The 16,821-nt window shown below is 40.9% G+C and overlaps 1 protein-coding gene across 1 annotated transcript; it reads left to right on the top strand.

The window, feature by feature from the left end:
* Positions 1-3,609: 3,609 nt before the first annotated feature.
* LOC134646731 (chloride anion exchanger-like) lies at positions 3,610-15,288 on the top strand. Its single transcript, XM_063500586.1, has 19 exons — positions 3,610-3,740; positions 5,233-5,372; positions 5,849-5,959; positions 6,043-6,203; positions 8,250-8,414; positions 8,497-8,649; positions 9,552-9,634; positions 10,626-10,773; positions 10,872-10,985; positions 11,656-11,733; positions 11,818-11,913; positions 12,021-12,127; positions 12,372-12,441; positions 13,443-13,535; positions 13,725-13,820; positions 14,427-14,654; positions 14,725-14,779; positions 14,925-15,070; positions 15,175-15,288. The coding sequence occupies exons 1-19, from the start codon at positions 3,610-3,612 to the stop codon at positions 15,286-15,288; spliced, it is 2,289 nt and encodes a 762-aa protein (XP_063356656.1).
* Positions 15,289-16,821: the final 1,533 nt, after the last annotated feature.

The following is a 16,821-nucleotide window of genomic DNA, read 5'->3' as shown; positions in this document are numbered from 1 at the left end:
GGAGGGAGGTGAACTGAACAGACGCTCCGACAAGAGACAAAGGGACACAAAATATAAAAATGAGGGTGATTAGGAAAAGTGGAGACGCATGGGAACACAGGAGGGACAAATCAGCCATAGCAACACAGATGAAGCAAAACTAAACACACTGCACATGAGATGAAACAGGAAGTGACACGCACACCAAGACTCAGACATGTGACTGCAAACCTGTGGATCATCATGCATCAGCTGAAAGCATTAGATTAGAGAGATTAGATCAGATAAAACTTTATTAATCCCTCTGGTGGGTTCCTCTGGCAAATTCGGTTTCCAATAGCACAGCACCGACAGAAGTTACAGAATGTGAGCAGAAATATACCATATATACACATATTTCTATACAGAGACATATAGAAATACAAAGTATACAAAGGGATAAATAGAATAAATAAGAATAAGAATACAAGGGAATTGCACATTTTAAGTATTGTGAGTCTATTGCACTGTTGGATATTAACAAAAAGTATTGCACAGTGAAGAGGCACTACAGCTTAGTTGTTCCCCCCTCCTTTGTCCTCCTGTTTCCCTCCCTCTCCCCTCCAGAGAGGAGTTAAACAGTCTGATGGCGTGTGGGACAAAGGAGTTTCTAAGTCTGTTGGTTCTTGTCTTTGGGAGAAGCAACCTGTCGCTGAACAGACTCCTCTGGTTGTTTATGGCCGTGTGCAGAGGATGCCCAGCATTGTCCATAATGTCCAGCAGTTTTTTTAGTGTCCTTTTCTCTGCCGCTGTCACCAGAGTGTCCAGCTTCATGCCGACCACAGAGCCAGCTTTCCTGATCAGTTTTCCAGCCTGGATGAGTCCTTCTTTGCTGTGCTGCTCCCCCAGCACACCACAGCATAGAAAAGTACTCCAGCAACCACCGACTGGTAAAACATCCTCAGGAGCTTCCTGCAGATGTTAAAAGGCCTCAGCCTCCTGAGGAAGTATAGTCTGCTTTGGGCTTTTTTATACAGGTGTTGCGTGTTGCATGACCAGTCCAGTTTGTTGTCCACCCACAGTCCGAGGTACTTATATGTGTTTGAGGTGTTGAGTTGCAGGTGGTTTGTGTGACTCCATGTGACGAAGTTCCTCACCACACTCCTGTACTCCTCTTCCTGATTATCCCAGATACACCCCATGCTGGCCGTGTCGTCCGCAAACTTCTGGCATAATTCAGAGTTGTAGCTGAAGTCAGAGGTGTGCAGGGTGAAGAGAAGAGGGGACAGCACGGTTCCCTGGAACTGAAACCATTGGACTGGTGTCAGCACATATTTAACTTTTCAGGTTTTCTGTTTTTCACGCACCTTAGAAGATTAGGTGCTAGAACTCTGATTTTAAAAGCACAAGTCCAGATTGTTATGTCGACATCTTCAGGCTTATTTGTTTAATTTTGATTTAACCCTTTCCAGAGAAAATGAAACTGAAATAAAGAACGCTCAGTTCAGCTTTTGGGTTGTCAGATACAGACCTCGCGTCGACTACAGTATCCAAAATCTTTGGTTTTACTGCTCCAGGTAGATCATTTTGTCCTACTGGAGATGTTTCGGGTGGTAGTAAAAAATAACTATTTATATAGAGCTTTTTTACACAATGTTTAACAGTTTGGATTTTAAAAAGCGCATATTTATACATGCAGATGCAAACCTTCATTCATTACTACACACTCCTGCACACATACTAGGGGAACACAAGGCTAATGGGCAAAAGATTCAAGAGAAGCTGAACCATGGAAATGAGTTTTGAAGCTGCAGAAGCTCCAAAGTTTAGACACGACAGCCTCTGAAGCGTGATCACCTCTGGTTTTAAAACAAGACAGTGGCACAGTTCAGAGACGCTGATCAGATCATCAGAGAGGCCAGCTGCTTTCATTAGCTCTGCTGTATACAGAGGAGCATGTCAGGCCTTATCAATACGATTTTTAAATGAAGGAAATAAAATGATAGTATTTCTTTCAGTCAGTACAGAGGCCTTTTCTCTGCATGAACATCGTCTCCATCTTTTATTAGCAGCACTAAATCAAGCACACAGTGTTTTATTCACTGGTGTTTGTTTTTGTGATGTAAAACCGGGACGATATTATGAGTCTGCACGAGCTGTTCTGCAACAAAGAGTGGACTGACACAACATTTACACCTTATTTGTTGCTGCTGTTATCTTACGACTGATAAGCAACAGATAAGGAGCACATAAAGTATTTCCAGCAAGCAGGGCATTTATGACTCTTTCCACCACATTCTTCTTTTACAAGTTACAAATCTTGTTTATCATCATTAGAAACAGCTTGTCTTTCAGCACAATTATGATATAAATTACTGGACATTCAAAGACATTTGAAACAAGTAGAACAAATCGCCTCTTAGCACAGTTTGAGAAATACCGTGGGACCCATGTGTGAGGAAATCAAACCTCCTTGACTTGACGATGGATTAAAACAAACTACAACGCCAATTCCACAGACGTTTACATGCTGTGTGAAACGTAAATGAATCTCATAAACCCGTTTTATTTACAACAGAAGACATATCGAATGTTTAGAATGTCCCATTTTAACAAAATCACAAGGTCATTTGGAATTTGCCGGAAGGAAAACATCTTTAAAAGTTGTTACAAGGCCACGTTTACCAGTGCGTAGCATTCTTTTAACAACAGTCAGTAAACATCTGTGAACTGATTTGATGAGTAAAATGTTTTTAGCCGGTCTTGACTGCAGACGGGTCAGGTCAGCACACAGGCCCTTCTACTATGAGGCCCAGTTTACGTTGTCCTGCTGAAATGCACCAATCAGGAGCATGAATTGTAATGATTTCTTTCTACATGGTGGGACGAATATTCAGCGTGCATCTGAAAAACAAGAAACAGGTGCAGAAAAGTTTTTGTTGAGCTTGTGTTTTTTACCCATGTACATCAGGTGTGTCGTGCTTTCTAAAATATCGCCTTAAAACTCTTTGTACTCGTTATGTGAATATATAATGTTCACAACCAATGACGACTCTTCAGTTTTGTCTACTGATAGGAATAATGCCCAATGAGTGGAAAGTGATTGTAATTCAGAGGGTTTTGACCACTGCACTGTGGCTTATCATTCAGCATGATGTGGCACAACAAAGACTGGACTGAGCCATGTTGTTCTCGTCATGCAGACAGATAACACATTCATTAAGAAAAACAGTTTCATTTTAATTTCTAGCAATTTGTACGACGAGTGAACCCAGTTTATGATGATTCAGGAGGAAGAGACGGTGGAAGCTTCGACACAGACTGGGACGCTCTCAGGTATGTAGGACGAGCTGCTCTGCATACACGTACGTGTTGGAAAGTAAAGAGGGAAACTGTGGGGAAGTGAGGACTGCTAAAACTCAAACCAAGCTTCTCTGGTGTTTCTTCAACCTGACAAATCTCACCCTCTGGGACAGCGCACGCTCTGACCTGCCTTATGTGCTCTGTCTTGTATTTGGGGGTCTGGACCTTTGCTGGTTTCTGTTAATGTGCTTTGATAAGTGATGTTCAAAGGAAGGACAGGATCCTTTTGCTAACCTGATGTGATTAATGGACCTCAGAGCCACACAGAGAGGAAGCAGCAAAGGCGAGATGATGCGCCCGGCAGCTCAGCAGTACGTGGTGACCAGGCCGCTGTACTCGGAGGAGTCCTTCGCTCAGGACCATGAAAAGATCTACAGGCACCGCAAAACTATGCTGGACCACATCAAACAATATTTCACGTAAGCAACATGTCAGACTGCTTGTTGTGTTTTCTGTGTGGTTTCTGTGATCACTGAATACAAACCTACGTTCCAAACGACGACTCTGCAGAGGTTTGATGAAATGAACTGTGGTGATTTCAGCAGCAGCCTGCTCTTATTTCCATCAAAAAGGTTCAAGCTTGTTTGGCTCAGTTTACACAGGTTAACTTTATAGTGATTAAGGTCTGACGAGCCTGATAGAAAAACATTATGTGTTAGTGTTTATATGTAAAAGATCTGTGGATCTTTAGATTATCATTAGCTTTGGTGCTCAGTCCATGTGTACAAAATATAAATTTTACATTAGCTTCAAGTCTGAACCTTTTGAAAATAAAATAAGCAATCAAGATTCTTTTTAACCTACAGCGTCTGTGCAGCATGCAAACAGGGTTAGGGCAGCTATTGGCAGAGGTAACTGATCTGTGACATGAAGACTGTCACTGATGTCCAGACGTTTGAAAAATGATATTTACTGAGTGTTTAAAATGGTGACGCACTGGCAGGCCTGTGCTTCTACACTGTAACTATGATTATAGGCATGAACAGCTGTTGGCTATTTATCCACTTGGTGCTTTGTGTTTCTTGCTCCTTTTTAACAGTTATCAATGGTATGTGTACAAGAACGAGAGATAAAAGTATTTAGATCCTTTGCTTTCAGCTGCAATTCTAAGACAGAGGTGATGCTTTATCTATTTTAATTTCACGTATGGCCGTCTCTGTGGACACTTTCAAAACCGGAAGCCGAAAACTTTTATTCCTTAGCATTAAAATCTGAATGAGTTTGTACTACTTTATTTATCTTATTTCTTACTCAAATCATTTTATGATTCTTTTTCTTAACTTTTATCATTTTTTATCTCTTCTCATTATTTTAAATGCAAAGCACCTTGTTGTTGTTTTAAATGTGCTATATAAATAAATTTACCTTGACTTCTGTTTGTCAGTGTGCCAGGCTCAGTAAGCAGAACAGCTACCACTGATGCATTTTATTAACAGACAGTTATTAAGTTCATAAGTTAAACTTTTGAGACTTGGTAATGGTTCCATCTATCCATGCTGGTCTTGTTGATTCACCATTCACCCATTTCCAATTATGGTCACAGCCTATTTAATCTGATTTTGACTTCTTTTTATTTCCCTGAAAGAGTTTCTGTTATGTAGTGAGAGAAAAATGACAGGATGAGTGTGGTCAGCAGGAGTGACAGCGTTTATTAAAAAACAGAGAAAATAAATTACAAGACTAAATCCTGGATTACTTATGTATTTTGATTGTAAAATCCTAGGTTGGTAGAAGGTGTTTAAATACACGGAATTAATAAGATTACTGAAAAAAACAACAAAAGGATACAAGACTGCTCGATATTTGTACTTTGTAACCAGTTCAAACAATTTTGTGAAGCATAAAATGTAAAAAGTCGTTACTCTAGTGTTTCTCTTTAACACTATATGTTTTGGTTCCTTATCATTTCAGATGTGACGCTAAACGAGCCAAGAGCACAGCTCTGTCTCTTCTCCCAGTCATCGGCTGGATGAAAGCGTACCGATTCAAAGAATGGCTGCTGGGTGACATCGTGTCTGGTGTCAGCACTGGACTGGTGGCTGTCCTGCAACGTGAGTCGTACTAAGGCAGCTCTTCTGCTCTTCCTCCAGGACCAACTTTCTTAGAATTGGCTGCTCTTCATTGGCAGATTTGGGGGTTTCGTGCTCACAGTCAGAGCTGTGGGTGTGAGATGAGTATGTTAGCAATATCTACTCTCACATCATGCAAAATGATGTGAGAATGATTGTCCCGAGCATTGATAAGCAGCTCCGGTATTACCGGTCTCGTGTTTTGAAACTTTGGCCATGTTTAATATGAGCATGGTAACATTGTAACAGTATAAGAAAGAAAATATGTAAAAGCAAATTAAAGGGTCCTTTAAGCATTATATACCTAATTTATTTTAAAAAAGTAAAAGAGAATAAAAGTGATTCTTGCTGGTTTTACTGGCACACGTTGCTTTAGCAGACACAACACTGTAAAGTGAAATGAACAGGAGCATTATGATATAAATGTGAATAATACTTTGAGTGTTTCTGTCTTGCAGGGCTGGCCTACTGTCTGTTGGCCTCTCTGCCACCCTGGTATGGGCTCTTCTCCGCCTTCTTCCCTGTTATCATCTACTTTTTCCTCGGCACCTCCAGACACATCTCAGTGGGTAAGGCCATCGTCCATTTCTATATAGCTGCTCTCTAAATGTTAGAATGTAAGTATATCTGCCATCCTCCTGTCTCCCTGAAGGTCCGTTTCCAGTGCTCTGTCTGATGATTGGCTCGGCGGTCACCAGGCTGGTCCCAGACGAGGGGCCAGCGTTCAACATCACGGGGTTTGAAGGCCTGACCAGAGACGAGCAGAGAGTGCTGGTGGCCTCTTCTGTGACCTTCCTTGCCGGTGTCATGCAGGTGAATCAGCTCGCCACAGCACTTAATACAAGATATTTTTGATGAAATACAAGATACACTGTCTAAAAACAAGTTCTTATATCCAGTGTTGGGTAAGTTACTTTAAATTAGTAACTTAGTTACATTACTAGTTACTTCTGTCAAAAGTAACTCAGTTACTTCAAGTTACTCGTTACTTTCAAAGTAACTAGTTACTAGGGAAAGTAACTTTGGTTTTACTCAGAGTTCTCTTGTTAATGTGTTGCTTCCCTAACTGGATACCCAGCCAGATTGCCAGTCTTCTAGCTTGCTTACTTGCCACAAGTGCACTGTGCCACCTACCAACAGAAAGGAAAAAATAATGTGCATATTTCCACGAGAGAAATCCCACGCCTGGACCGTCGTTGACTGCCGCCATGATTCTAGCCTACGTCACAGCGTCATGTGCGCTTTTTACATCCAACGCAAAAACTGCAGTCGTGGTGCTTTCGATTGTACTCAGAACTCGGAAATTCTGCCTTCCGAATAGGAAGATGTAGGTAACACCAGACTGCAGATGAGCTGCATACTGGGCTGGACTGGGACAAAAAATTGGCCCGGGCATTTTGACTATAGACCGGCCCACCATTATAGGAAAAATCATAAAGCCTTTGAATGAAAACAAACGCTGTTGTGACAGTGATGTACACTGTCTTGTTGGTATATGTATGATTTCTATACATTTTACGTCATAGTAAAAACTTGGGTTGTAAGATTCAGATAATTATTTATTAAAAGCGAGACATTTTAAATGAGAATAAGAAAGTATTCCTTTGTGCCCCCCTTTCCCTGTTAATGCCCTACCTGGCCCCTGGCAACACTTTGCTAGACCCGCCCCTGCACAGTTACCAGCTGTCAGCTACTTAGAAAAGGATCCTGGTGTTATTTGTCTCTCTTATTTGTCAGCAGCTTTTACAGCTGTGGCTCCAGCAAACATCAGCTGATACTAGAAATTAATATTAAATAAATTCTAACAACAGCTGATCAAGCTTAAACGTGCTGCTGTTGTTTAGCGCAACCTCCGCTGGTTTCTTCTTTCTGGCGCAAAGTGGGCGATAAACAAACAAGAGAGAAAAGCCGATCAGCTGATCATTGATCAGTTTCATGATTGAAGTAGCAACAGGAGAGGGAGGGGAGAGAATGAGAGAAGAAGAGGCAGCTGTGCAGCAAAGACGCAGAATAAATCCAGCTTTGTGTCTTTTTCCATTGTAGCTGAAGTCCGGGACAAACTGTGTTCCTTCTCAGCTCAACACGAAAGGCGTAATATTTTCTCTGAATACGAGACGATTCCGTTTTTTACAGGACAGTTGGCAACTCTACTAACTAACCTTATGAACAAAATAAAGTTCACTATCAGTAACATCATAGCACCCACCCAGCTGTATAGAAACTCCGTCATGCTAGCTAGCACGCAGTACGAGTTATTGTAACTGACTGTAAAAAGTCAGCACAACGAAAATAAACTCCACCTAAACTTGGTTTATATGTGACCCAGATAGACTGCAGGTCATAACTTCTTACCTGAAGTTCAGTTCACCTGACACTCGGACCGGTGGCCTCCTCGGGTCTCTGCTCCTCCTGCCTCCCCTTTCCCTCATCCACCTGCTGGCCTCCAACTGAATCTGTGGAAGTTCTGTGATAGCCACCACACGAAGTAACGAATAACGACCCTATCTAAATCCCAGTAACGATTAACGCGTTCCTGATTTTGGCATAATAACTAGTTACCGTGCTCGTTACCACAATAATAACGTAGTTACTGTAATGCGTTACTTAATAACGCGTTAGTCCCTACACTGCTTATATCTCACTGAAATATTACTCTTTAGCTGATTGTGTCTTATTTTAGGTGTAATGAGATATTTTAACTAGAAATAAGATAAATATACTTGGTAAGATTTTGAGTTTTTGCAGTGCATAGTTCCTTCCTGATCTGTGAAGACCATACCAAGGGCAGCTTGCCCAGCTGGAATTGTGTCAAAGTTTACCTAAATGATTGAATCTGTTTGTGACTTCTGTCTCTGGCAGCTTGCGATGGGCGCTCTGCAGGTGGGCTTCGTTGTCATGTACCTTTCCGACACACTGGTGTCAGGTTTCACCACAGCTGCTGCAATCCACATTCTGGTGTCGCAGCTCAAGTTTGTGTTGGGGCTGGAAGTTCCAGGGATCAGCGGGCCGCTGTCACTCATATATGTAAGTAAAGGCCAGCTTGAAGCTTGCTCTCTGTTCATCACGACAGGTTGTTTATCTGCTGGACTCTGGTTTCATTCTTCAGACCTTGGAGATCATCTTTAACAAGATCACCTCCACCAATGTCTGTGATGTGGTGATCTCCATCGTGATCATGGTGGTGGTGTTCATCGTAAAGGAGATAAATGACCGATTTAAATCCAAGCTGCCTGTGCCGATCCCCATGGAGGTCATCATGGTGAGCAACACTGCACCACTCCTGACATTTCTGCATATCTCAAGGATTTGAAGGCTTGTTGGTTCCATAAACAATAACACTGATATTTATTACACTGGTTTTGGCTCTTCACTTTAACGACTGTACTCAGCAGGTGAATAACACTCATTAAAGTGATTAATGTTCATTTACGGGCCAGAAAAAGATTTCACCAAGAGATACCGGTCACAGGCTCACACCTGCAGTTAATAAATGCTCTCTGACTTTTGTATTTAAAGGAATGATTAGCTGTGATTAATGTCTTGATGCATGCTCAATCATCCAGGTAAGTAAATCTCCAAAAGTTGATTCTGTTCATCTGGACGTAGCGTTTTGTGGGAGAAATGTTTCGTCATCATCCAATGACTTCTTCAGTCTCAGCTGACTGCAGGTTTCCCCAATCTTATAAACAGTACATTTGCATAATGACTGAAACCAGCCCACTGAAGGAACAACAATCCTCAACGCTGGTTTGAGGGCGGAGTCAAGGAGACCATTTACGTGAAAAGGAAAAGACCATCTCTGAATCGAGGAGGGGGCCTAAGGGTACATCTGTCACCATCTTACAATGCTGTGATTGCAGCCATTCCCCAACTCTCTGTGAATGGTACTCATGGCCATTGATCAGTGGGCTTGATCAGTGGCCATGACAATTTGCATATTAATTATCAAGGAACTGACCTCCCAGCCCACTGATCCTTCAGGGGGCTGGTTTCAGTCATTATGCAAATGTACTGTTTATAAGATTGAAACCTGCAGTCAGCTGAGACTGAAGAAGTCACTTGGATGAGTGATGAAACGTTTCTCCCACAAAACGCTACGTCCAGATGAACAGAATCAACTTTTGGAGAGCTGTGATTAATAATTTGTCATTTCTTTCACAGACTGTTATTGCATGTGGAGTTTCATATGCATTCGACTTTAAGACAAGATATGGCATTGATGTTGTTGGTTTTATTCCAAAAGGGTAAGAATACATCAAGCTCACAGTAAAACCTGTCGATTGTTTTGTCTTTGCTGTAACAGAGTCAGTGCAGAACATTAGCAGCAGGAGTTATCAATGACAAACTCTACTTCCCCTGTAATACTGTTGTTTTAATATCCTGAAACTGTACATAACTCATAAGTACATAAGAAGTTTATAAGGTGATAATAGCTAAAAGCTAACATTTTGTTTTGGAGATTGTAAAAGTGTAAAATCAGAAAGGCACTCAAAGAGAGGTCAAACCACTTCCGAAACATTAAAGTTCTAAAATGCAGCATGCAAACTTTACACATGTTATGTCTCTTTCTGCTTTGGCCAAAATTAAATCTGTTTTTGATTTGTTTGGTCTGCCACCTGTTGCCATGTGCTGGCTGTGTGAAGCCGACAGGAGAGGACCCAAACGCAGACTCATGGAGGCGAGACAGAAACTCAACAGGCAGCTTTACTGCTGAACATCAGAAAATACAAAAATAACTAAACTTGTAATGTACATGAAACTAAACGGCTGGTAGGCAGAACACACGGCGGGGAAAGAGGGAGACAGAGGCTTAAATACACAGCACAATGTCCAGAGAACAGAAAACACATAGTGAACACAGGCGAGACAAATTAGACACGAACACGAGAGAGAGACACAGAGGACAAAGACACAAGGGGAACCGAATAGTCCAAGAACTAAACAAGAACACTCAGAATAACTACGACCATGAATGAACCTGAACATGAGCCATAATACAAAATATTACTAGAATACAAGGAAGTCAAAATGCTGGGTCAGAATGACCCAGAACCACGACACCTGTACTTTGAAACAGTAACTAACATAACATTACGCTTTAGCTGAGGGTCCAACATGTTAAGGTAACAGTCTGAGTTCTGGGTCTGAATTGTTTCTCTTATCATTTGTGGCCGATCCACCTGACCGTGTCCATGTTTAGAGACACAATAATCTGACAGACTTGTACCGTTTCAGGTACGAGGCACCAGTCGCCCCAAACCCGCAGATCTTCCAAGAAACAGCAGTAGAAGCGTTTCCTATAGCCATCGTGGGTTTTGCTGTGGCCTTCTCTGTGGCCAAAGTTTATTCTATAAAACATGATTACACCATAGATGGAAACCAGGTGGTTAACAACTCAGCCACATGTAGGTTAAAGTCATGTCAGGACTTCAGGGTGATTTTATGCTGAGGGGTGTTTTTATCTCTGTGACCCGGCTACAGGAGCTGATAGCCTTTGGAATCAGCAACATCTTTGGAGCTTCCTTCAGGTCTTTTGCAGCGAGTACAGCTCTTTCTAGGAGTGCAGTTCAGGAGAGCACAGGAGGCAAAACTCAGGTAAACTAATGTAGCTGATCCTGGATCCATCCATGTCAGGCAGGGTTTTCTCTGTATGTGTTATTGTAGGCTCTACCTTACAGTATAAAGCACCTTGAGGGGACTGTTGTTGTGATTTGGTGCTGTATAAATAAAGCTGTATTGAATAATATTGAAATTGAAATCCAATTTCGTAACACAAACATTTGAAGCAGTTATCTTTACAATGAAAATCTTTACAATGAAAATCTTTATAATGAAAATCTTTATAATGAAATCTTGCTTTTTCACTACAATTCATTTGTTGAATCCCTGTGTAGGAAAACTTTTCAAATATGACATACTGTATGATATCAGTTTACAGAATCTATCCATTCTCTTCTATTTATACGAGTTTATAGAGACTCTTTGTGATTAACTGCAAATGAATTGACAGCAGTCTCTGTGACACTGCTAGTTTCAGCTGCGGCTCGTCGCTCTGCCATACAGTCACACAAATGAATTCAATTCACAGTGAATGACCAATAGAAAGGCCAGCCAACAGTGACCTCTAGTGTTTAGAGGAGAAAAGTGTATCAATCAACTAATCTGATAAAGTCCTTTTTAAATCAGCACAAACTCACAGAAATTTGATTTCCATCGCATGTGTGCTGTTTGTTTTTCAATCCTCTGCCTCTTCTGTCGTTTTCAGGTAGCTGGTTTACTGTCAGCTGTCATAGTGATGATTGTCACATTGGCTATTGGATTCCTACTGGAGCCCCTACCAAAGGTATGTACACCAGTGTGACCTCCCTGTGCCTCTGACACGCTGTATACTTTGGGAAAGCCGATCTCTGGCCCTCTGCTTTAACAGTCCGTGCTGGGCGCCGTGATCATCGTCAACCTGAAGGGCAGCCTGATGCAGTTCAGAGAGATCCCCTATCTGTGGAGGAGGGACAAAGCAGACTGTGTAAGACCTCACAAACTTTCAGTACTATTAAAGACCATGTTTATATTTGGTAAAAAAGGACACATGGCCTCCTTTTTAGTAAACAACATGTTTCTTACCACAACAAGGTGGTGTGGCTGGCTAGCTGCATTGGTGCCTTCTTGCTGGGGCTGGATCTGGGACTGGCTGTCGGCCTCGGTGTGGAGCTGATCAGTGTCATCCTCAGGACTCAGTTGTGAGTATTTGGTGTACAATGTGATCATGTAACTGATTACTGTTGTTATTTCATCACTCTATTGTCACGAGGTTCAAAATGTTGGCTTTTATTCTGTCAGCTGTTAGATAAATGACTACGACAGTGAGTACAAACACGTAACTCTGATTCTTGTAAATGATAGTTTACATTAAACCTTTCATCGTTGTATCATCATTATTGTGAGCATGTTAGCATGTCATGTTTGCTTGTTTGTTTGCTTCAGTCCTCGCTGCAGTCTGCTGGCCAACATAAGGGGCACTGATATCTACAAAGACCGAAAGGACTACATCAGCGTAAGTTAGCGTGTGGCCCCTCAGGTGGCTTCAATTTACCTTGAAAATATTTACACAGGTGTTGGGATATTATCTTAGGCCGTGCATGTTGATTAGAGTTTGAGGTCATTATTTTTATTATTATTATTTACATTGCAAAACTTTTTATGGAAACCTAGGATGGAAATACAGTTTCAACTGAACTGAAAGAGATGTACTTTACCTTATGTGCACTGCATGTGGAAAGAAGTGTTGCAGTTTGATAATAACATAAAGGACTTGATTGTCTTCAGAAAAGCAGCGGTGTTACTAATTACAACTGAAAACCTACGAAATGTCAACAGGAAGTGTGAGTGTGGTTTATCACTGGCAGGCAGCCCACAGACAGACAATTACACTCTGTACAAATCCTTCCACATTCTTCAGATCTGCACCATCTTTACACTTACAAGCACACTGTGTGTCTGTGCTGACAGAGAAATCATTTCCTTGTAACTAAAACCAGTTTTGAGGTACGACTTCACTGACTCATCTACACAAAACGTTTTGTGGAGCGTGTAGCAGCTGTGGCACCTTGTCTTGAAACAACTGTAATCTTCACCTTTTTTCTCAAAATATTTTTTAGACTTTAATCTCAAAATGTTCTCATTTTCTCAAAATAATGAATATTTTTTCTTCTTAACGTGTCTCTAATACTCCTTTTACTTTAGTTGAAAATCCTGAGGTCCTTTAACGATCGGCTAAATGTACCTGCCAGCTTGAGCCACCAGTTAATTTTTAAAGATCCCAGATATTTTGTGCTAATTCATCATAATTAGACAAAAGATTACTGCATTACTAGGAATGATTGCCACTCTACTTGCTTCTTGGTGTTTGGGTTGGGATGATACTTTGAAAAAGATTAGCAGGACTCACAGTCAGTAAAAGTAGTTCACTGACTGGTTTCTTCTTCACGTCCACGCCAACAATCAGACTCAACTAGACAGAAAGAGATGCAGGGTGATTCTTTAAACTCTTTGCAGATATCTGAGCCAGAAGGAGTGAAGATCTTCAGGATCCCATCTCCAATCATCTTTGCCAACATTGAGTTCTTCAGGAGCAAGCTGGTGGAAGCTGTAAGTCACATCTGGCTTTAGAGTGTAAAAGAATAAAAAGGTAGTTAATGTACAAATTAGCATGAACCTGGCTGATGTCGTTTTCAACAAAGCCTCTTATTCTTTCAAACACAATAAAACACATCAGATAAAATCATCTCTGATCTGATCAGCAGATTACTAACGATAAATGACTGTATGTCTTCCCAGGTCGGGTTTAACCCATTACGGGTGTTGAGAAAGAGAAATAAAGCACTGAGGATGATACGGAAACTTCTGAAGAAGGGCAAGTTGCAGTGGACATCTGTGAGTATCGAGGCTGAGCTTGGTTTTGATAGTGACGGCACAAATGTTGCCTGTGTCGACACATTAACAAGACGTTTCATTTTTACACTGACAGTGAGCAAATTGACCAGAGTAAGAAGTTATTTTGGTCAGTTAACTCGATTTATGTCAGCATGGCAGATTTACATTTTTAGAAAATTCAAAAACCCAAACAGTGATGTGAGAAAAGCAGCACTGTGTCTGCTCCTGGAGAAAAACAGCAGATGGTACAGAGTCCAGCTTCACTTATCTGAGACGACACTGATAACATGGATGTGGTGTGAGGCTGTAATGTGTGACTTTGTGTGTGGTTTACAAATATTTACAGAGTCAGTCACAACAAAAACAGAAGTGTTTCTGAGTAAAAAGCCTGACAGTGTTATTAGGCAATAACTGACACATTCAGTATGAACCTTGATGCTCGATGGACAAAAACCATCATATATTTACCATTTATCATTTATTTATTTATTTAAATTGTCAGTAGCCATATCTTGATTGTAAACATAGATATTCCTGCAGTTCCTGCTGGAATGTGTTCCCGTGTGGTGAAGTCTCTGACATGGAAAACATATTTTGCTGTTACAGATCAGCCTCCTGAATACCTCGTGTGGACCCATAAATGAATCAGAGGACGAGAGCAACATGGAAGAGCTGGACCAACCGACTGACTTCAAAGACTTTCCCGCCCGGATCGACTGGAATGCCGAGCTTCCGGCCAACATTGTGGTTCCCAGAGTTGAGATTCACAGCCTGGTCCTGGACTTTGCCGCTGTCTCCTTCTTAGACATCTCTGGACTGAAGGGACTCAAAGCAGTGCGTTTGTATTCATGCAGCAGCAGCAGCTGTTTCACTCTGGCTCTGTTTAATTCATTTTTCTTTGCAGCTGCTGAAAGAGCTGATCCGGGTTGAGGTTGAGGTCTACATTGTGGCGTGTGACCGTAAGTACTAACGTATTGTCTGTATTAGTTTAGTAATCGTGTTAGCCACAGCACACGTTGGACATTCTTGCTTGAATACTAACCTAAACACCTGTCACATACTCAGCTGCATGTTTGTTTACCATATTTGGACCTTCTGTTGCAGCTTACATCCTGGAGAAACTCCATGATTGTAGCTTCTTTGATGATGAAGTTCAGTCTTCAATGTTCTACCTGACACTGCATGACGCCATGCTGCACATCCTGGAAAAACATCCGGAGCCTACTCCAAAGAAATCTGATTATGAGAAGGTAACGAAGAGCAATAAACACAATATTCAGGGAGTATTTGACATCTTACTGTTGGAAATATGTACAGAATATCAAACTTATAAGAAATGTATGTTATTGCACAGATAATAACATCAGTCACAGTTCATCACCTCGCTGGCAGATTGAGGAGCAGAGACAGAAATGTAGGTATCAGCCCCAAACTGTGCTTTTCAATGTTTATGGTCTTTAAGAAATAACTTTCATCTATTTCATTGGTTTTTGCTTTATTTTCTTGTGGAAAAATATGATAAAGAAGGAAAAAGGGAACGGAGAAAATAAAAATCTGGTGATTCATTTTCAAGTATGAATTGCTGATGTGAATTGTTTTCACTTGTGGTGAAAATGTAATATATGCAATGTGTATACACATATATATATATATATATATATATATATATATATATATATATATATATATATATATATATATATATGATATGACACATTAGTAGCTCAGTGTTCCAACATTGGGAATAAGGGACAGTTCTCACAGAGATCGACGAGGTACAACACAAATGCCTCGGCCTCCGACTCAGAATGAAAGGTCGGGGGGGGGGGGGTGCTAAGCCCCAAGTACGATGGAAGAAGGACAGACTGCCTGCAGGGTGGAGAAGGGAATTTATTTATTTATTCATTAAAGCGTTGGCAGAATTTTATTTTAAATCTGGATCATTTTCCCTTATTTTTCAAATATTCATTTAAAAACGCCTTCAACGCCATAACAAGCTAACCATGCTAATGCGTTGACGCCGTCCAACCCCACGCACGGGGCAATCCACGGTAACTCATAAACTGAGTTTTGCCGCGTTAATGCAGTTATGGCGTTAACGTCATTTTAACGAGATTAACGCTGACAGCACTATTTAACAGAAGTGCAGACATAAGTGTGCACATTACTAACACAGCCAGCCCCTCAGCATGTCTGTACTCTCTGCTCATATCACCTTTATATTAAATCATGTAAAGAACTTATTTTAACGTTGCACTCAACAACAAACAAAAAAGTCAGTATATCACATCAACATGCAGGTCACAAGTCCCGTGTGACGTGGGCGGTCCTCTGAAAAGCTGAGTACACCCGATGATTCAGCATCTGGTAGAGCTTCCTCTAGCAGCAACAACTTAAATGATTTTCTTTGGAGGAATTATTTTCTCGCTCTTCTTTACAATGTTGCTTCAGTTCATTGAGTTTCATTCGTTCAGCTAAGTTGGCTAAATGTACTCATCCTGCAGCTGAATAGGAAGTTACATACAAGGCTTGAATCACAGTCTCCTTGGTAAAAGCAGCTCATGCAACCTCCACAACTTCCTGCCTCAATGTGTCTTTGTCACTCAGTGTTGTCTCACCTGAATTCCTCCTATGGGCATGTTAGTATCTCGTAAATGAAATAAGTAACACACTTTTAATAATATAGTGTGCTAAAAAGTTGAAACAACCTGTGACATGAGTTCCTTCTTCACCCACAGGCTTCAGAAGCACAAACGAGGTTATAACGCCAGAGTCAGAAGATGATGATAAGATAAGATAAGATAAGATAAGATAAGATAAGATAAGATAAGATAAGATGACCTTTATTAGTCCCACACGTGGGAAATTTGTTTTGTCACAGCAGGAAGTGGACAGTGCAAAAGTTATGAAGGACAATTAGAATAAAATAAAATAAGAATAAATACAGTACACAACTGTACAGAATAGAATAAAAATAGAATACTATATACAGTAGAATAAA

This window comes from Pelmatolapia mariae, linkage group LG17 (genome assembly GCF_036321145.2).
Source record: "Pelmatolapia mariae isolate MD_Pm_ZW linkage group LG17, Pm_UMD_F_2, whole genome shotgun sequence".
Taxonomy (NCBI): Eukaryota; Metazoa; Chordata; class Actinopteri; order Cichliformes; family Cichlidae; genus Pelmatolapia; species Pelmatolapia mariae.
This window is presented reverse-complemented; position numbering and strand designations above follow the sequence as displayed.

Bases quoted from the DNA above. Each gene is read 5' to 3' on its own strand.
- LOC134646731 (XM_063500586.1), top strand. From the start codon at position 3,610: ATGATGCGCCCGGCAGCTCAGCAGTACGTGGTGACCAGGCCGCTGTAC. The intron at 8,650-9,551 runs GTGAGCAACACT...TTTCTTTCACAG, and splicing joins TCCCCATGGAGGTCATCATG to ACTGTTATTGCATGTGGAGT. The intron at 13,536-13,724 runs GTAAGTCACATC...ATGTCTTCCCAG, and splicing joins GGAGCAAGCTGGTGGAAGCT to GTCGGGTTTAACCCATTACG.